We start from the raw sequence: 22040 nt of genomic DNA on the forward strand, positions 1-22040 counted from the left end.
CGGAAATTTTATGGAAAGAAAAAAGTGTTGCCTATACTCTGTGAGTTTCGCTGGTATGGCTGCTATCGCCATCTAACGGTTGACTAGTGTTCCTATTTCGGCCGGAATTTTAAACAGGACAGTAGAAAAGCAAATAATAGTTGTTTCAAACTTATTATTTAATTCTTATCGTGTAATATTTACAACGTAAAGAAGTAATTAGATTGTAATCGATAATTAGTAGCAGTAAGTACAGAAATTATTATTAATTATGATTATTTTTAAGATTTTGCTTATCGTTTTGACGTGCAAAGCTATCCCTGCAAAAAAATACGTATGTCTTGTTTTAATAGGAAAGATCGCCGGAGTGTGACGTCCCGGCCAACTGGGGCTATATTCAGTGTTGTTATGGTCACTTTCCAAACAAAGATTGAAAACATTGGGAAATTCTTCAATAAATTCTGCAAAGGTATCTCGGTTGGAGTAAACCCATTCTCCGTTAATTTTTTGGTCATTTCTCAATTATATTTCGAGCATAGATCGCTTGTGTTCATGCGTAAAAACCATTGTTAATAATAATTTTGTTTAGTAAAACTTGAAAAGTCAAAGTTGACGTACGTACACTGACAAGTATCAGTCAAAGTTGACGTAAACTGGAAAGTATATCTGAATTAATAATACACATGCACTGTATAGCTATCTCTGTCGTTCAGAGCCACCTATGGTGACAATAATTTTTTTTATCACACATTATAATAATTTAATTAAGTATTTTCTATGGGAAATAATCCACAATTTTACTAAAAAATGAATTTATTAACGTTTCGAAGCCCAAATCGAGTTTCGTTGTCAAAATACAAAATACTATTAAAATAAACAAAAATGTTGTTGCTAAGTAAAAAAATTCTTCTAATAATTTATTTAATCTGACTCATTTATATTGGCAATTCAGACGTATGTTATACATTTTAAAGTAGAAGACTTCAAAATCATATCGCCAATATTTATGAGTTGCGTTCCTGGGACGACTTTACTAAAAGATAGTTCATTCGATTACATGAAATCAATCCCAACTCAAGAATATCCGTCGCAAAAAAATCATAGCATGTGATCTGTCTTTAAAAAGACAACCAAATGCAACGATGACAGTAAAATTCTCGCGTAATATATCTCGTATAAAAGATAAATTCCTTTATCGTTTATAAATAAGGAATTGACAAGATTAGATCGAATGGAACAGAACAACTTAGAACGGGATCCTACAACATTCACAAGAAATAATACGAGGAAAATAACAATACCATATATAAAAGGACTATCCGAGAAACTTAAAACAATAGGAAATAAATTCAACATTTCAACAACATTCAAAACAACAAACACATTGAGATCTATTCTATCTAAAACTAAACCTAACAATGAAGAAGAAAGAACAAAGAATTGCATTTATAAAATACCTTGTGAATGCGAACAATTTTATTTAGGTGAAACATCAAGACCATTAAACGTTAGAATAGGTGAACATCAGTCTTATATTAAAAATAGAGAATTTGATAGATCTCAAATATGTCAACACGCATGGGATAATGAACATAGAGTTCAGTTGAGAGATTCAAGTATAGTCCTGAAAGAATCAGATAGTAAAAAGAAAAAAATCAAAGAATCGGCTCTAATTATGCTAAATGAAACCAATTGTGTCGCAAATTCGTCGGTAGAATGCAGTAGGATGTGGTTACCCATACTGAAAGGGGAAGTCAATAGAAAGAAAATACCACGATTAGTAAGTCAATAACATATCGAGTTAGTACAAATTTTATATTTAGTATTACTTAGTCTATGTATTATTAATATTATTTATAATTTAAACATATTAAAGTCGGAATTTGGTATTAGTTTTTTTAAGGTAAATTAAATGTAAGACCAAATACTTACGATGTCGGGATAGTATCACAAGGTTTTTTCCTGGTTTTCCCTCGTGATTTACTATGGAATCTCTTACACGAGAATTTTACTGTCATCGTTGCATTTGGTTATCTTTTTAAAGACAGATCACATGCTATGATTTTTTTGCGACGGATATTCTTGAGTTGGGATTGATTTCATGTAATCAAATGAACTATCTTTTAGTAAAGTCGTCCCAGGAACGCAACTCATAAATATTGGCGATATCATTTTGAAGTCTTCTACTTTAAAATGTATAACATACGTCTGAATTGCCAATATAAATGAGTCAGATTAAATAAATTATTAGAAGAATTTTTTTACTTAGCAACAACATTTTTGTTTATTTTAATAGTATTTTATATTTCGACAACGAAACCCGATTTGGGCTTCGAAACGTTAATAAATTAATTTTTTAGTAAAATTGTGGCTTATTTCCCATAGAAAATACTTAATTATAAAAATGCCATAAGGAAATAGCTTCAGAACAACATAATAATTTAATATAATTATAGTATAATACTTCTTAAATATTAACTTATGAATGACAGTTAACGGCATCCTACGTTTGCTGTGATTGGTCGTTATCTTCACGCATTCAAATTTTGTTTCAGGATTGGATTGTAAAATTGAAACCGTCAAATTCGAGAGTGTGCTAACTGATCCTTTAGCTCAAAATTTTCTACCGTTTTAAAATTAAAATTATGTTTACTTAGTTTTTTCTAATTGCATCAATCCGTTTTTCTCGTTGAATCACCTTATGCTTAGCGACAGGAAAGTTGTAGAATACACAGTTACTATTAATTACAATTATTGTAACCAGTGTTTCGACACCCTTTAATACAACAACTTTCGTGAGACATTTAAAAGCTATAATATGCAACTCTTAATGTAGAACGTCAAAAAGCAAATTTCCAGTAAAGGTTTACAAACTTGTCACTACTGGCGCTCGCGAATTTTTAATTATCCCCTCTACCTAGGAGCTCAGAGCGTATAATCACAAACCATACATACTCATAGACGTTTCACGAACATGTTAATATTTCGGATCGAATTAACGCAATCTCTTGATTGGAATGGAAACTAAATTGACAAATTTTAGTTACGTGGGAATTTCAAATTATAAATTTTGCGGGATTTTTGATGAAATTTCGCAGGAAACTAAAACAACAGAAAGACAATTCAATGTTTTGCTGAAAACTTCAAATATTCCAATTTGTTTTCAAAATGCTAAACGCTACTGCCATGTGTCACGTGAAAGCACTGATGTGTAATATTGAGTTGAATGAAAATTTTTGAAATAATCTTGTAGGATGATTGTTTAGATAAATACCTTATAATCTTTTACAAACTTCCAAAAATATATAGGCCCGAAATGTTGATGACACACTTGTGCTATTCGAATAAACTGTTTCAGGATCTATTATATTGTTTTTTTTTAATGTGGAAAAACACAACACGGGATGATCAAGGTAAACTAAAAATTCTACTCATAAAAACGGAGAGGAAGTTAATACAATTGATTAAAATTGTGATTAAATCTAATTAACAACGTAACACCACTATAATAAAATAATTAAGCCACAAACCGTAAAATAAAAAGTAAATAACAAATTAATTTAATTGTCAACTGTCAGTTGTTAAATATGACAAGAGAATTGACTGAAAGCGACATCTCTGGATTGAAATGGTAACTAATTTGCTGTCTTGACCTTGACTATTTACGTGAAACATCTATGAGTATGTATGGTTTGTATTTATAACACAAAATAACTTTACACACATAAATTCCCCTACCTAAAAGGTCTTGTCAAGAATCTTTCAATGTCAAATTTTAATCAGTATGTTTGCTACTGTCTTCAACATAACCATGTAGTTTGAAGCCAAGATGAAGACTCTATGTTTGTTTAAATATACCTTATTCTTTTAATATCGACTTATTGTCGCTCTCGATGTAGCTGAGATGGCTAATTTTTTATATTGGTAAGGTCATTCGACCTACCTCAGTAGCTAGTTCCAACTGCTTTGTATCTGGAGTAAGTAACCACATGTCTTAATTTTCCTTACTTTTTTAACAGTCAAAATTTCAACTTTTGTCATTTTTATACAGTGCTTTATTTATTTTAGGCTTTAACCTGATGATGGACTAATTAGTCCAAAAACGATTGTAGCCGTTCTTTAACGGTAAAATATTGCAAAACCTCTAAATTTTAAAGAACCGCTTGGATTGACATGAAATTTGGCATACACATAGCTAACAAGTCAAAGAAAAAAAGTGATATTGTGCCGATATGTGCTTTTGCCCCGGGGTGCTTTTCACCCCCTTTTGGGGGTGAAAAAATTTTCGTCCAAAGTAAGTCCGGAAATTGATAAACTGACTAATTTTAAGTAAATTCTGTTCTATAGAGTTTTTTCACTAAGTCAATACTTTTCGAGTTATTTGCCAGTGAATATGTTCATTTTTTCAATAAAATAACCACACTTTTAGACGGTTTTTTGCAAATAACTCAAATAGTACGTATTTTCTTGAAAAAACATTCATAGTAAAAATATAGCCTGTAAAAAATTTAAAAAATGGTGTATATATCACGTTTCTATACCTAGTAGAAGCAGAGCTAATTAAAAATAGGTTCATATTCGTCAAATTCCAAATGGAATAATTTAACGTGCAATGACCAAAAATGAAGCACATTTCTGGGAAAACTCATAACAACTTATTTAAAGTGTTTAAAAAAAGCTTTAATTTTGTTTTATAAAAAAAATTTTTAGGATGAAAAGTAAATAAGTTACGCTCAAAATAAAGTTAGTCCCTTTTTTTTGGTAAAAAAATTGGGAAAATCACCCCCTAATTAGTATCTCAAATGAACTTAATCGTTACGACTTCACAAGTTTCTTGACCCGTGTATGTATTGTTTATATGATCTGTAAGTTTCATCGGTTCAAAGTCCTTATCTTTGAAAGGGCTGTAGTTAAAAGGGGTTGAACGAGTCACTCATCACGAATGTATGCAAATTTAGAAACACCAAATCTCAATCAATTTTTGTCTAACAGAAAAACCAAAAAATACATTATATTCAGAAAAGCAATGCTGACTTTTTTTGTTTCACGAGATTTTTGGTATCTCTAACAATTTTTAAGTTATTTTGAAAAATAGCATATTTTTCAGAATTAAAATTTTTTTAAATTTTACTTTAAAACAAAATTTTTTCCAAAATAAGTATTTTGAACCGATAAAACTTACAGATCATATAAACACAACATAAGTAAAATAATTTGTGGAGCGGTAACGATTAATTTCATTTAAGTTGCTATAGGGGGTGGTCTTCCCTATTTTTTTTTGCCAAAACAAAAGCGACCAATTTTATTTTGAGCGTACCTTGCTTAAATTTAATGCTAGAAACTTTTTATAAAAACAGAAATAAAGCTTTTTTTAAACAATTTAAAAGTTAAAATGGGTTTTCTTGAAAAAGTGATTAATTTTTTGGATATTTCACTTCGAACTATTCTATTTGAAATTTGGTGAATATGAATCTATTTTTCATTGGCTATAACTCTGGTTTTACGAGGTCCAGAGACCTAAGGCGTACACCATTTTTTTTTTTTACTTTTTACAGGCTATATTTTTGCTAAGAACGTTTTTTTCGACAAAATACTGTTTTTTGAGTTATTTGCGAAAAACCGTCTAAAATGTAGTTATTTTGTTGAAAAATGAACATATTCACTCACAAATAACTCGAAAAGTGTTGACTTGGCGAAAAAGCTCTATAGAAAAAAAGTTATTTAAAGTTAGTCACTTTATCCATTTCCGGACTTATTTTAGACTTATATTTTTTCACCCCCAAGAGGGAGTGAAAGTCACGCCCAGGGCAAAAGCACACATCGGCACAATATCACTTTTTTTCTTTGACATGTAAGCTATGCGTATGCCAAATTTCATGTCAATCCAAGCGGTTCTTTAAAATTTAGAGCAAAAACCGTGAAAGTATGGACTATTGTTTGTAATGTACTAGTGATGTACCAACTTTGAGTCCAACTTGGATCTATTTTAGAAAAAAATGTGTATACATAATGTATAAATTTGTATAAATTACATATATACCGTCTACAAGGGAAGATTTTTACTTCATTAGTAATATTATATTCTAACTTACTAAATTACTGTGCAAATATTTTATTTTAATAAAATCTTAATAATACGAATGATATTATATAAATAATAAAAGTAATTATTAAAGTACATTAATTAAAATAAAATGCTAATCAGAGCAGTAAGAAAAGATTAATGGTATAATCAAACAAATCTATCTCACACATCAGAGACATAAAAAATAATCAAAAGCGAAAGTTTTTAGCAGTTAGTGAAATGATGTTTGTTTTGTTGAGGTATTTAAAAGATATTAAGTGAATTCATAAATATTTATATTATCTTCTATAACAGTTCATTTACCTTGAAATATAAAAGAATAATTTGTATCTAAACTGGTTTAAGAAATTAACGTAACTTCTGTTAAAAACACATAAAATTTAATGAAAATAACAATAAAAGGGATAAACAAAATAAAATAAATTTTACTTATAGTCCAGGGCGCATCGGTTTTGAGATGGACGTTGAGAGGTGACTCAAATTTTTTTGCAGAAATTGCTTGAAAATAAATCAGATAATAATAGTTGAGTTATCCTCCCTCTCAAAAAGGTCCGGAACATTGTTTAAATAATCAAAATGTCAAAAATTGAAGGAAAAATTCGATTTTTTTCTTGGTTTTTTGATTATAACTTTAAAAGTATTCATTTCAGAGAAAAGTTGTACTGACATAAAAGTTGCGTAATTAAATTTCCTACAATATAGAATTGGTAAAAAATTTAAAAAATAGTCACCCTAGTTGCAAAATAGCAATAATTGCGAAAAAACCATACAAAAACAAGTATTTGCATTTTACGTTTTTCAACCATTTATGCTACCCTTAGGACCTTCATATTTCATCCAGAAAAACTTTATGATACAGTAAAATAATACTGTAAATTTCATTAGGATCGGTTTAATACATTTTGTAAAATAAATTTTGCAATCCAGCTTTCGCAAAAAAAAATTCATTTTTTCAAAATGTTACAGGACTGAAAATAAAGCAGATAGCAAGTTGAATTTTTTTTTGCTTATAGAAATATACTGTACCTTTCATTTGCAATTTTCAAAATTAAAATCGATTAATTACCACGGCGTCAGAAAATTTTTGAAATAAACAATAATTTTTGGTGCTACGCGCAGGACAGCGGTGTTCGATTCACACAAGTTGACTTCCACCAAAATTTCTTCCAATCTTTATCTAATATATTATTATCTTATTCTATATTTTGTTGTATTTTAATATTTTAATTCCACAAAAATCAAACTAATTTTATTATTTTTTGTGAAATATTTTTTAAACAATTGCATACGTTTAAAAATAATAAAGTTTTATTATTTAAGTTAAAATATATGAACAAAGAAAGTTTTTGCGAATAAAAGTGTTATTTCAAAGGATAGAGTATGTGTTTTTATTTTGCAATTAACAAATTTATTTATTTATATCGAAATGTAATAAAAATTAAAATTTATCAATCATTATCAAAGGTCATTGGAATGCCCAATCAGAGCAAACTCTCCGAAGTCCTGCGCGTAGCACCAATAATTAATGTTTATTTAAAAAAAATTTCTGACGCCGTGGAAATTAATCGATTTTAATTTTGAAAATTGCAAATCAAAGGTACAGTACATTTCTATAAGCAAAAAAAATTTCAACTTGCTATCTGCTTTATATTATGTTTTTTTCACAATTATTGCTATTTTGCAACAAGGATGACTATTTTTTTAAATTTTTAACCAATTGTATATTGAAGGAAATTTAATTACGCAACTTTTATTTCAGTACAACTTTTCTCGGAAATGAATACTTTTAAAGTTATAATCAAAAAACCAAGAAAAAAATCGAATTTTTCCTTAATTTTTTGACATTTTGATTATTTAAACAATGTTCCGGACCTTTTTGAGAGGAAGGATAACTCAAATATTATTATTTGATTTATTTTCAAGCAATTTCTGCAAAAAAATTTGAGTCACCTCTCAACGTCCAAATGTACCAATATTTTTACAGATGCGCCCTGGTCTATTATGGCATTTAATGAGAACGTAGAAAAACAGTTCCAGTAACATATAAAAAACTAGAAAAAACCTGGAGAGTCGACCACTCAAATAACGGAATATGGAACAACTAACAGGAGGTTCGGAAATTAGCACCCGGGAGCAGATGGGGAATATCCCGAGCCCAAAAGAGAAACGACGGTCTCGACCAAGATTGCAAAAAAAAATAGCAGACGAGAATAACGATGTGGTACCTATGTTATTAAGCACCCTTAATAAAATGAACATTAAATATGTTTACGCTTGATTCTGAATAATGTATATATATAAAATTCTAATTCGTAGGCTTTGTTACCGTACTCCTCCGAAACCACTTGACCGATTTTCATGAAATTTCGCAGGTGGACTCGACCGGAGAGGGAGTAGGTTGTTATCTATATTTCATAGCCGTACGTCTAAAGGGGCTCTGCCCCCCTAATAATTTTTTTTTATTTTTCGACAAACCGATTTTTCTTAATTGTATATGATTCAGAAGCAAAAGATACATATAATCCTAAATTTTCACTTTTCTATCTTTAACCGATATTTTTTTTTTTAATTTCGTGGTTTATCATCTATATATATAAAATTCTAATTCGCAGGGTTTGTTACCGTACTCCTCCGAAACCACTTGACCGATTTTCGTGAAATTTGGCAGGTATACTCGACCGAGCATGGAGTAGGTTGTTATCTATATTTCATAGCCGTACGTCTAAAGGGGGCTCTGCCCCCCTAAATTTTTTTTTTATTTTTCGACAAACCGATTTATCTTAATTGTATATGATTCAGAAGCAAAAGATACATACATATAATCCTAAATTTTCACTTTTCTATCTTTAACCGTTATTTTTTTTTAAATTTCGTGGTTTAACATCTATATATATAAAATTCTCTTTCGCAGGCTTTGTTGCCAAACTCCTCCGAAACCACTTGACCGATTTTCATGAAATTTGGCAGGTGGACTCCTTGCTTAATTGCGAAAAAAACGGCGTATAAATCGTCTCTCTAGCTCAATTAGTTTCCGAGATAGCAAAACGAGGCCGTAGGATAACACGAGAGCACTAGAGACAACACTAAGCACACGAAACGAATGAGCGAAAATTGTACTAAAATCCGTGAAAATATAAAGTTTTTAACTTTACGATTACTATTTTTAATGTACAAAAAATATTTTAAAATTTTGCCGAAGGACCAGATCTCTGGTATAACAATCAAATTTTGGCGGAGGCGCAAATCTGGTATAATCGAAATTTTGGCGGATGCTTTTGGTGGAGGTTTGTAGTTGCCAAATTTAGTCGCGTGTTGGCTGCTGTACGATACGTGACGATACGATATCTGAAAGTTATGACGATTTGTCTTTTGTAATAAATGCAAGTTTATTTTATCTTATATTAAAGAAAAAAAGAAACACAGATATTGGATACATCCTATCATAAAGGAACGAAATTATAAGGAATTTTGTTACACATTATATAACGAAATTAATATAATAAAGGCCCAGAAATTTTTTTTAATTTTACAAGAATGTCTAAAAAATATTTTCAGGAGTTATTAGTAAGTATAAAAGAGCCGTTTTCAAGAAATAACACCATTATGAGGGAAAGCATATCACGTAAGAAAAACTATTTATAACGCTAAGAGGCTGTCCATTCAATGGTACGCCACTGAGCAAATACAGGTGTTAAATTGATGCCCCTCTATTATACCCAATTTATTGGGAAATAGTGATGTTTCACAAATTATTATTAACAAAAAAATTATTCAAATTAAAGGCACAGTACTTATCGAGAAAGACGAAAACCAGAATATACAAAACCGTAATAAGAGCAACAGTCACCTGCCGGATGTGAGATATGGGTGCTAAATAAAACAGAAGGAAAAATGATAAAGAGTTGAGAACGGAACGTACTGAGAGCTATTTTCAGGGAAAATAATACAGATACGGAAGACGGCTGTCATAGAAGCAGCAATCAAGAATTAAGGATGCATTACAAGGAACCAAGTATAACAAGATAAACAAAGTCATAAAGAATCAGATGGGCAGGTCATTTTAAGGGGATGGATAAGGAAAGAATGCCAAAGATGGTACTGCTAAGAAGACCAGTTGGGACTAGGGACGAGGTAGACTAGGACTGCAAAAAAGTTTCAGGAATATAATAGTATCGATGAAAATTACACAATGGGAAGGAAAGGCGAAAAATAGGATATAGTGGAGAACTAGAGAACTGGAGAACTATTTTACATACCTAGAATATAATAGTATCGATGAAAATTACACACTGGAAAGGAAAGGTGAAAAATAGGATATAGTGAAGAACTAGAGAACTGGAGAACTATTTTACATACCTAGACATCAAATAAAATTATATATAAGTTATTAGTATAAACTGTATTGTGTAAAATTTGAAAAAAAATTTATTTTTAGTAGATTACTTTTTCCAGATAGAAATATTTTACATAATTAAGTTGCTCTTTAAGCTATAAGATAAAAAATTAAAAATAAAATGAGTCACATATAAAAATAATTTGATATGGGAGTAAAAAATTCAAGGCAAAATATAGTTCAAGTCTGTAATTTCCATCATTAAACAAGCTTTGGCAACACTCACAACAAAATTCGCTAGAAAACAGCTCAAACGTCTGTGTTATACCACGATACACGCATTTATGATATGCCGTCGAAGTCGTAAAACCGATTGGCGACATTAGGGCGAGATATGGTTTCTAGGATGGGTCGCGGTAACGCCGCTGCAACGAAAATTTTAAGAGCGCCTGGTGTGTGTCACTGCATCAAAGTATAGTAAGGGATGCGTCGCTTTCGACATTTTAGCGGGGGTTCAGTCGACGTACGCCGTTCCGTCTGTGTTAGCGCATACTCCCTACTGAATTCCGAACATAATGGTACTATTTTTTTGTCTCTAGCGCCGTCCGTTTCCGAAATAGCGAACCGTAAGCAGTAGAAAAATTCTGAGCACAGAAGAAGAACGAGCGGGAAATTTTATAAAAGAAAAGTGCAACAGTTTAACTTTTGAACTCAAATTGAACAAAATATGAATTTCACATAATTTATCCTATTAAATGTACCTTTCCGTCTAATTTTTTTCTAATTTCCGAATATCATGTAATTGTCCTATTAAATGTACCTTTTTTTATATACCTACAAATTTTGCATTATTGCGAATAAATATTTAGACATATAATTTTATTTTTAATTCGAGGAATTTGTATTTCAATCAATTTTTATGTCGAGCAATTCATTTTCGAGCAATTGATTTTGAGTAAAATTATGACACATTATCTAATTATGACACACTATCTAAGGTGCAACGAAGTTCACCGGGTCATCTAGTATTATTATAATATAATAAGATGTTATTAACCCTATGCAAAGACACTGAAATGACCGTGAAATGAACGTGTTGTTGTAATATCCTTTTTTGCACGATTGATCATTTTTGACTATTTACCGTGACAGATTTTACGTCAGTAGGTGACATTTACTAGCAACTCGACGGTAAGTAATTCACTTACCGTCGAGTTAAAAAATATCTTAATTTTAATTTATTTTTTGAAAGAATAAAGAAAACTAACAAATTATTTATTAATATTGAAACTTATGGTACAATTTGTTAATTTTTCTCTTCAAATACGCGATCAAAGTTGAAAACTTGGAAATATCAATGCCATCATAAAGAAAAACGGTGGATTTAATCATTGAATGAATATTCTGCCCAGAGGCTTCCAGGAGCTTTCAACTGCATATGTCTTTGAACGAAATATGCCAATAGAGTCTTTTCTTCTATTCTTAAATTCTTGCCTTCGCACCATTTTTTAAAACTTAGGTAGGTATTTTGATAACGGATTTTGGATTTTTCGGGAATAATTGCGGAACACCCTTCTTCCTAAGCCCGTTCAATTTCTTCAAATTCACTTTCGCTCATATTTTAATTTATAATAATCAAAATTGTACTTAAAATTATTGACAACTAAATAAAAACTCAATTCTCCATTGTTATGTACCCTAGTTACTACCTAACAACCAAAGTATCTATCTTGATAAAATGAATGAAACTAGTCAATATGACGAAAATGTTTCATTTTATAATTTATAATGGTATCAATCGTGCAAAAAAACGTTATAGTCCATTCTTTCACGGTTTTTGCTCTAAATTTTAAAGAACCGCTTGGTTTGTCATGAAATTTGGCATACGTATAGCTTACATGTCAAAGAAAAAAAGTGATATTGTGCCGATGTGTGCTCTTGACCTGGGGGTGACTTTCACCCCCTCTTGGGGGTGAAAAATATATGTCCAAAATAAGTCCGGAAATGGGTAAACTGACTAATTTTAAGTAACTTTTGTTCTATAGAGCTTTTTCGCCAAGTCAACAATTTTCGAGTTATTTGCGAGTGAATATGTTCATTTTTCAACAAAATTACCACATTTTTGGACGGTTTTTCGCAAATAACTCAAAAAGTAAGTATTTTGTCGAAAAAAATGTTCTTAGCAAAAATATAGCACATAAACAATTAAAAAAAATGGTGTACGCGTTAGGTCTCTTGATCTCGTAGAACCAGAGTTATAACCAATGAAAAATAGATTCATATTTACCAAATTTCAAATAGAATATTTCGACGTGAAATATTCAAAAAATTAAGCACTTTTTGGGGAAAACCTATTTTAACTTTTTTAAAGTGTTTAAAAAAAGCTTTATTTCTATTTTTACAAAAAGTTTCTGGCATTAAATTTAAGCAAGTTACGCTCAAAATAAAGTTGGTCCCCTTTGTTTTTGCAAAAAAAAAATCGGGAAGACCACCCAATAATTAGCAACTTAAATGGAATTAATCGTCACTGCTCCACAAATTATTTTACTTATGTTGTGTTTATATAATCTGTAAGTTTGATCGAGTCAAAGTGCTTATTTTTGAAACAATTTGGTTTCAAATTAAAAATTTTAAAAACTTAAATTTTGAAAAATATGTTTTTTTCAAAATAACTTAAAAATTGTTCGAGATACCAAAAACCTCGAAAAACAAAAAAGTCAGATTTGCTTTTCTGAATATCATGTATATTTTTGTTTTCCAGTTAGACAAAAATTGATTAAGATTTGGTGTTTCTAAATTTGCATACATTCGTGATCAGTGACTCGTTCAACCCCTTTTAACTACAACCCTTTCAATAATAAGGACTTTGAACCGATGAAACTTACAGATCATATAAACAATTTATACACGAGTCAAGAAACTTGTGAAGTCGTAACTATTAAGTTCATTTAAGATACTAATTAGGGGGTGATTTTCTCGATTTTTTTTACCAAAACCAAAAGGGACTAACTTTATTTTGAGCGTAACTTGTTTAATTTTGATGTTAGAATTTTTTTTATAAAACAAAAATGAAGCTTTTTTTAAACACTTTAAAAAAGTTGTAAAGAATTTTCCCCGAAATGTGCTTAATTTTTGGTTATTTCACGGTAAAGTATTTCATTTGGAATTTGACGAATAAGAACCTATTTTTGATTAGCTATAACTCTGCTTCTACTAGATAGAGACGTGATATATACACCATTTTTTTAAATTTTTTTACAGGCTATATTTTTTCTAAAAATGTTTTTTCGACAAAATACTTACTATTTGAGTTATTTACGAAAAACCGTCTAAAAGCGTGGTTATTTTGTTGAAAAAATGAACATATTCACTGTCAAATAACTCGAAAAGTATTGACTTAGTGAAAAAACTCTATAGAAGAAAAGTTACTTAAAATTAGCCAGTTTATCCATTTCCTGACTTTCTTTGGACGAATATTTTTTCACCCCCAGGGCAAAAGCACATATCGGCACAATATCACTTTTTTTCTTTGACTTGTTAGCTATGTGGTTGCCAAATTTCATGTCAATCCAAGCGGTTCTTTAAAATTTAGAGGTTTTGCAATATTTTACCGTTAAAGAACGGACTATTATAAGCATGTCGAACGTTAAGTGTAACCGATCTCAGAGAATAATTGGAGTCGTCGCTCCGCTCCTCCTCTAAAACAATTGTCTTCGATCGGTATAAAACCCTTACCTTCTCCATACTTAATATACTATTGTGTATAAAACTTTGACCAGAATCATGCGTAAGTTATTCGTGTATATTAAGGGTGGTTAATAACGTACTACAACGAGAGAAACCAGTTTTTTTACAGAAAAAAAAATTGTACGCCACTAAGATATTTCAAACTAAAAATGCTTGTTAAATCTGTGACAAAAAAATGTTTATGTCATTTTTTCGTATGGTGTCCAGTTCTTATGCGAAAGAATCTTCTTCTTCTTCATGTACCATATCCTTTCAGGATGTTGGTAGCATCATAGCTATCTTCATTTTATTCCCTGCCACTTTTACTAGCATGCTTGTATCAACACAATACCAATCTCGCAAGTTCTTCAACCATGAAATTGTTCTTTGTCCTGGACTGCGTTTGCCCGCTATTTTCACTTCGATACTATTTTGTAGCAACCTATATTAATTTGGGACCTCTTATTGCATGTCCGAAATACTCCAGCGTTTGCTTCTTGGTGCTTTTAATAATCTCAGAAGTCTTGCTGAGAAGTTCTAGTATTGTGGATTTTCGAATCATCTCCATCCAAGAAACTTTTAAAATTCTTTTATAACACCACATTTCTAAGCCATAAGGCGATTGGGATAGATTTAAAAAAAATATTAACGCGTATTTTTCATTCCTTTAATACAATATCAAGAACTGTCTAAAGTCTAATACAATTACATTTCAACTACCATAAATTAACACAAATAAAATTTTAAATGGATGTAACTCTGCATTTGAGATTTGGTGCTATAAAAAGATTTTGAAAATACCATGGATTCAACGAGTTACAAATGCATAAGTGTTAAGAAGGCTATAAAAGAATTGCGAGGTGATAAAGAGCATCAAAATAATAAAGCTGGAATATTTAGGTCACATTACCAGAGGTGCAAAATATGAGAAATTAAGGCTCATAATGCTCATAAGGTAAAATTAAGGGTAAAAGATGAGAAGATGAATTTCCTGACTAAGAAACTTAAGAATAGAAGAGAGTGGTATAGTTGCAGCTCAGTGGATGTTTTCAGAGCAGCCGCCAATGAAAGAAAAAACTAACCAAAAACTACAAGAAGAAGAAGAACTCTACAATGCTAGTATAAACATAAATTCTCAAGACATTAACATTTTAGATGAGTGTAAAATAAACTATGGATATCTTCTTCTTCTTTACGTGCCATCTCCGCGACGAAGGTTGGCGATGATCATGGCTATTCTCACTTTCGACACTACAGCCCGAAAGAGTTCAGTTGAGCTGCATCCAAACCATTCTCTGAGATTTCTCAGCCAGGACATTTTTCTCTTACCTATGCTGCGCCTTCCTTGAATCTTTCCCTGCATAATTAATTTTAGGAGTTCATATCTGTCAAAACGTGTTATATGACCCAAGTATTGAAGTTTTCTTATTTTGATGGAATCCAGTATCTCCCTGCTCTTCTGTATTCTCCTTAGTACTTCCTCATTGGTTATTCTGTCTGTCCAGGAGATTCTCAGCATTCTTCGATACGTCCACATCTCAAATGCGTCCAATCTATTGAGGCATTGTTTATTGAGAGTCCATGTCTCCACACCATACAAAATAACAGAAAATACATAACATTTTAGTACTCGCTTTCTAAGATCTAGGCTGAGGTCTCTACTACACAATATTTGTTTCATATTAGTGAATGGGCTTCTAGCCTTTTCTATTCTAATTCGGATTTCTTTGGTATAATCGTTTGTTTCGCTAATGTTCGTCCCTAAATAGTTATAATTCTGAACTCGTTCTATCGTCTTATTATTTACGTGTAGATTGATATTTCTAATATTTTTCTTTGATATAACCATGAATTTCGTTTCCTTTATGTTTAGTGACAGACCAAATTCTTCACTTGTTGCAACAACCTTATTTAAAATTCTTTGTAGATGTGTAACAGTTGCTGCTATTAGTATTGTGTCATCGGCGTATCTAATTTACACATATGGGTAGGCCAATTATTTTTATGCCTACTACTTCATCTTCTAATGCTTTTTTTCTAATGCTTCTAATGCTAAAACTAAGGACATAAAAAACTCCAAATGTAAAAATTTAGAGGATTTAAATCCGGTGATAGAGCAGGCCAATATTCCGTACCTCTCCAACGGTATATTAAATACACTGTATCTAAGTAATAACGTATATTAATGCTAAAATGGGCGAGTGCAGCATCATTCATGAACCAGAAGTGTTGCCGCAACTATAGATAAATTTCTTCACAAAGAATAAGTAGCTCTTACTGTAGGAAGAGTTTCCTAGTAACGTAAGATTTGCCTGTTAGTTATTATGGAAGGAAATATGGATGGGTTAAATTACCATCAATTACCCAATCCACACATTTGTTAAAAATTTTTCATATATTATGGTGAAAATCCATATCGTAAATACATTAAGGGCATAGGCGCAAAATGTCGCCTGTCAAAATGTTAAATGTATTTTAAATGTATTAATTTTTTCGAATCCTGAGAAAACTAATAAATATTTTTGAAAAATTAAAGCCCAGAATGAAAAATTACGTTACTACCGAGGGCCGAAAGTCCCTGAAGACTTCAATAATGTTTATTTTATAAGGTACAGGGGTGAAAATAAAAGAGAAAATATGCCCTTAATCAAAACATGCATTATTAAAATCTGACAAGAAAAATGAAGCCAAACAGAAGCAAAATCGAATTTTTTTTCCAGATGACACTTCTACTTTACTACCACTCCCGGCTCAAAAACATGACCAAGTAGTCATCAACAACTACTGCTACTAGTTCAAACAAAATCTACACATGGATACTACATCATCTCCTGGAACCCTTAGCCGATTTCCCTCAACTTTCAAGTAACACTTTCAGTGCCAAATATACTGATAGACTTTTCGTCTACTAACAGTTATATCGATAGAAAAAATGCGACACCATCCGAAAGAAGTCTAAGAGAAGATATTTTAGTGAAACAACAAAAAAACGGAAAAGTTTTTTAAAAAGTAGTTTACTGTAAACCATAGTTTATAACAACTTACAAAGAAGTAAAAACTTCGTGTTTAAAATGGAATATTTTTTTATTTTTTATTTAAAAAAACTTTAAAACCATCCAAATGGACTACACAATCTCAAAAAAGAATTTTGTCAGTCTAGTGAGACCATCATGAGTGGAACATTTTACTGGTAGTTGAAACTAGCTCACTATATGGTTATTAAAAACTTAATGTTACATGATTATGATATTAAAATTAAAAATTGAAACGAGACTAGGTCCCTGTTACTGGATTAACTTTAAGGGAACATAGATGTTCCTGCTCGAAAAATGGAGCGACCTTATCGCTAAAAGTGATACAGATCAAACCCAAACAAATAAAAAAAATATACCATTTTGCACACAAGCTTTTTACTTATTTGTAAGTTTTTTAAACAATAAACTTTCTCAAACATTGTAAACTGTGTAACAAACTGTAAGATTTCACAAATACTGTGTATTTTTCAAAACCGCTATGTACATCTAAATATATTAAGTGTAAGATTTTTTTCTAAATTAAGAATGAACCACCCTGCTAACAACACTAGGGGTTCATGCTGTTAAAAATATCTGAATGTTATATAAAAGTTATATTATGATGTGTCCTTTTGGGTGTTTCCTTCTGGTAATGGTAAAATTTGAAACATCATTATTTTATATTATTAAACCGAAAAAAGTACCTCAAATAATATTAGTTAATTTAAACTTAAAACTGATTTTTATTTTATTAAAAACTCATTCGACAGACCATTTGTTGAATTACCTCGTGGTTTATAAAAATAGCTACTAATAGTCTCAAATTTTAACGTTACAATATCTCTATTAAAAAATCGCTCTTATTAATAAACTCATTTATTAAATAATTATCAAAATATTGCAAATAACTAACAAAACAAACCTCGTATATCCACATTGTCGTTATTGGTAAAACAAATCAAGTTCAAGTTTCTGTGGAAGCTCACTTCACTAACAACAACTACTTTCACATACTGCCTCCCAGCTAATCTCTAGGATATATTTATAATCTCACATCTTTTCTTGTGATTTCTTGTCATCCCACCCAGTCATTTTTTCACCACCAGACGTTAACGTTGTGACATAAAATGTTGCTAATTACTAAACGGCATCAATATAATCAATGATGAGTAATTACTATTGAAAAAGCTGATTATGTATGGTAGTATACTTGGTAACATAAAAATAATGGATATAAAAAATATCGATATTATAGATATAGTAGCTTTCCAATTACATTATGTTGTCAAATCCGTTACAATGTAAAAATAAGCCAAGACTAAAAAATCGTTAAACGCGGTAAAAATGAGTGACGCGTACAATACTCCAGCTACAAAAGTGCTGTAGGCGAAAAAATGTAAAATGTATATTCATTTTGATCGAAAATAAAATTATAGTTTTATAGTGAAATATTTTTCCATAGTACATATTTGACAAATTTGAAGTAAAGCGCGCCACAAAAGAGCCTCAATTTACAAACTTTACCAAACTACCGTTTTACTTCAAATTTAGCAAATATGTACCATGGAAAAATTTTTACAGGTAAAACTATAATTTTTTTCAATCAAAATGAAAATATATTTTTGGGCCACGTAATATTCATAAATATCAGCTCTCTTGCAGGTGGAATATTCTATGCGCCACTCATTTTTTTTCCTTCCGCGGTTTTTTATTCTTGCGGTTTCTGAACTTGAACGACATGTTTCTCGATTACACGTAAAGCATTATAAATGGTCGCATTTGTCGAATCACCGCCCAAACGGTCTAATGGTTACGACACTAAACATGTGATAGGGCAATCTGCGTTCATATCCCAGCAATCCCAATATTTTTTTCAATATATTTATTTGTGTCCGTCGAATATACAGTAGATTTTTTTAAGAAATGATTGAAAAATAAATGTTGGGATGGCTGGTAAATGAACTTGAGTTTTCCGATCAAGCTTAGCGTTTTAACCACTAGACCATTTCGGCGATAATGGTTAAATGAATTATATTTTGAAGCTCGATACACTCTAAGCGGTTTTGAACCGATTTCGATCTATAAACATTAGATTGAAAGGTATTGAGAAGTAGTATCTGACACACCCAAGGTCAAATATGATATCTGAAGATGTTATTGGACTTAGTGAGCTTGAAAAACTGTTTTTTTTTGTTATAGAAGATGGATTTGATAATAATTATGAGGCCTCCAACTTATACAATAGAATTTTCCCGATACGAGATACACACTGTTAGACTCTGTTTAGAGTCATCCTAGAAACACTCAGTTATTGGCGCAATTCGAAGGTGGAAATTTTGAGTAATTGTCGAAAACCTAAAATATTTAAAGTTCAATTCTTCAATTTTTTGGTTATACTGACCAGTGTCTATGTCCGATCCTGACCGCTTAGGCACCATTTGAAAGCTGAGCTCAAGCGCTATAGATTTTGTGTATTTGCGGTTTTCCCACCTCTCTTTGAACATGAAATAAATTTATCCAAAAGTTTGCCCTGTTACCCAGTCTGTACTTACCCTGTCCCATAGCAAGCTTATGGGTGGGTTAAAGTAACAAACTATATCGGTTATGAATCGGCTCTGACCCCCTCTTGAAACATATATTAAACTTTCAGGTCAATGTAATTACCTCATTTGATAAATGAGGTAATTACCAGTCTCATTGTACCTCCATTTTCGATATGAACCTGACTTAGTACCGGCCTTGAATTTAGTTTTAATCTGTTTGTCCATTGTCCGGTGTGGGTTATATGTTATTTGTTATTTTCCACCATCATTTTACTTTACGAAACAAATATTACGACATTCTAGTATACCTTTCTGATTTGACGAAATGCCCCTGATTATGCTCTGGGAGCGAAAGTATACTTTAGTTCAAAGCAAGATTTAATAAAATCAGTGCTCGATATCTGCCTTTTATTTCCATAAATTTACTAAAACATTATTCAATGTCCCATTTTACAACGGTAGACGAAATGTTGTTAGAATTTCGTGGAAAATTTGGGTTTCGGGTTTTTATGTCCAACAAACCACGGAAATATGGCATAAAAGTATGCTCTTGTAGACGCGAAAATGTTTTACACCTCCGCAATGGACCTTCTGAAAAATATACTGCTAACATCGCGTTGCTACTTCGTTTTTGTGAATCTATAATATAAGAGGTAAAAAATGTAATCTTACCATGAAAAAAATCTTATAGGTCTGGATCCCGCGTATGAAAAAAAAGTTGATTAATAGCAAGCTGAAAATTTGTTAATAGCTTAAAGGTGTCTAGTCGGATAAAATTTGATATATGGGAACACTGTAACAGGAGCAGTTTTAGTTGTGGAACAGGTTAAAAATTTGGAACGGCCAGACCACGAAAACGGCACATTTATTTTGTCCGACAGAACAGACTTAAACTCTCTGAACAGAGATTAAACTGTCACGCAAAAATCAGACTGCTATTTATCACCCGTCATAATTCCTGTCATTTGACATATTCTACATGTTCCACTCATTAAAACGCCCATTTGGTGATAAATAGCAGTCTGACTTTTTCCATGAGAGTTTAATCTCTGTTCGGAGAGATTAAGTCTGTCGGACAAAATACATGTGCCGTTTTCGTGGTCTGACCGTTCCAAATTTTTAACCTGTTCCACAACTAAAACTTCCCCTGTTCCAGTGTTCCCGTATATCAAAGTTTGTCGGACTAGACACCCTTAAGCTATTAAGAAATTTTCAGCTTACTATTAAACAACTTTTTTTTCATACACGGGATCCAGACTTATTACCGCTCTAATAAATATGACACGTAAAAAAATGTTGAATGGGTTGCATATGCGAGTTCATTTTAAATGAAGTAAAAAACGGACGTATTCGCAATCATTTATTGTTTAACTTCCGACGACCGGTTTCGTTCTCTACAATATGCAGAGCATCATCAGGTCAACGGTTACAAGTAAACTAACTGATGACGTTACAACGAGTTATTTCCATAGTCTTCAGTAACATGATTTATTGCTCAAATTATGCCAATGGGGATTTGATTGGATATGATAGACGGACAATACTGAATAGGTTAACAAGTATATGAGCAACCTATGCAGCATTGTCCGTCTATCCAATCAAATCTCCATTAACGTAATTTGATCAATAGAATAGAATAGAAAATTATGCTTTATTGTCACTGAAAATTTTTACAATTTTATGGACAAAGTCAAAAGAAAATTAATATCAATAACAAATAACAACTTCAATTTACTAAAACTAGATAAATCGTCAATATAATGTACAGTATATATACAGAGTGGGCGAAATAAAAGGATCCGCCTCGATTTTTGGCAGTATTTATTAGATTTTAAGGAAATGCCGAAAGATGTCGATTTTTGATCCAAGGGGGACACATTTTTACGGTACATACATGTGTCATTATTTGTCAACCACTCTCTTCCACATCCCCCACCCCTTATTTTTAAATAGGGAATAGGGATTATGTGCTAGCTCATTTTAAAGGTTATTCAATTCTCTATTCAGTAATATCAACATTTGCATATTTATTTGTACAGGGTGTCCAAGAAAAATTATTTTAAATTAAATTAATTGACACAAAAAGAAGAATGTATGTAATTTCTTTAATTCAAAATACATTCTACTGCTGACAGAAAACAGAAAAAAATGTTTATTGATAAATAAACATTGTTTGTTGCTTACATTCAATATCCAACCTACCAAGAGGCAGATAGGTGAAAACTTGACCATTGAAAACAAGCAAAAAGCGATGTTTATTTATCAAAAAACATTTTGTTCTGTTTTGTGACAGCAGTAGAACGTATTTTGAATTAAATAAATTACATAAATTCTTCTTTTTGCGTCAATTAATTTAATTT

General features: G+C 31.2%; 1 protein-coding gene across 1 annotated transcript in view; it reads right to left on the reverse strand.

Annotated features, from left to right (window-relative positions):
* The window catches only part of LOC126889902 (uncharacterized), a 62658-nt gene extending 44506 nt beyond the window's left edge, over positions 1-18152 (reverse strand). The window contains exon 1 of the mRNA XM_050658617.1: positions 18060-18152. Coding sequence (XP_050514574.1) covers positions 18060-18074 — 15 coding nt within the window. The 5' untranslated portion in view covers positions 18075-18152. The remainder of the gene's footprint in view (positions 1-18059) is intronic.
* Between the last annotated feature and the right edge of the window lie 3888 nt (positions 18153-22040).

The sequence above is a fragment of the Diabrotica virgifera genome, chromosome 8 (genome assembly GCF_917563875.1).
Source record: "Diabrotica virgifera virgifera chromosome 8, PGI_DIABVI_V3a".
In the NCBI taxonomy this organism is placed as follows: Eukaryota; Metazoa; Arthropoda; class Insecta; order Coleoptera; family Chrysomelidae; genus Diabrotica; species Diabrotica virgifera.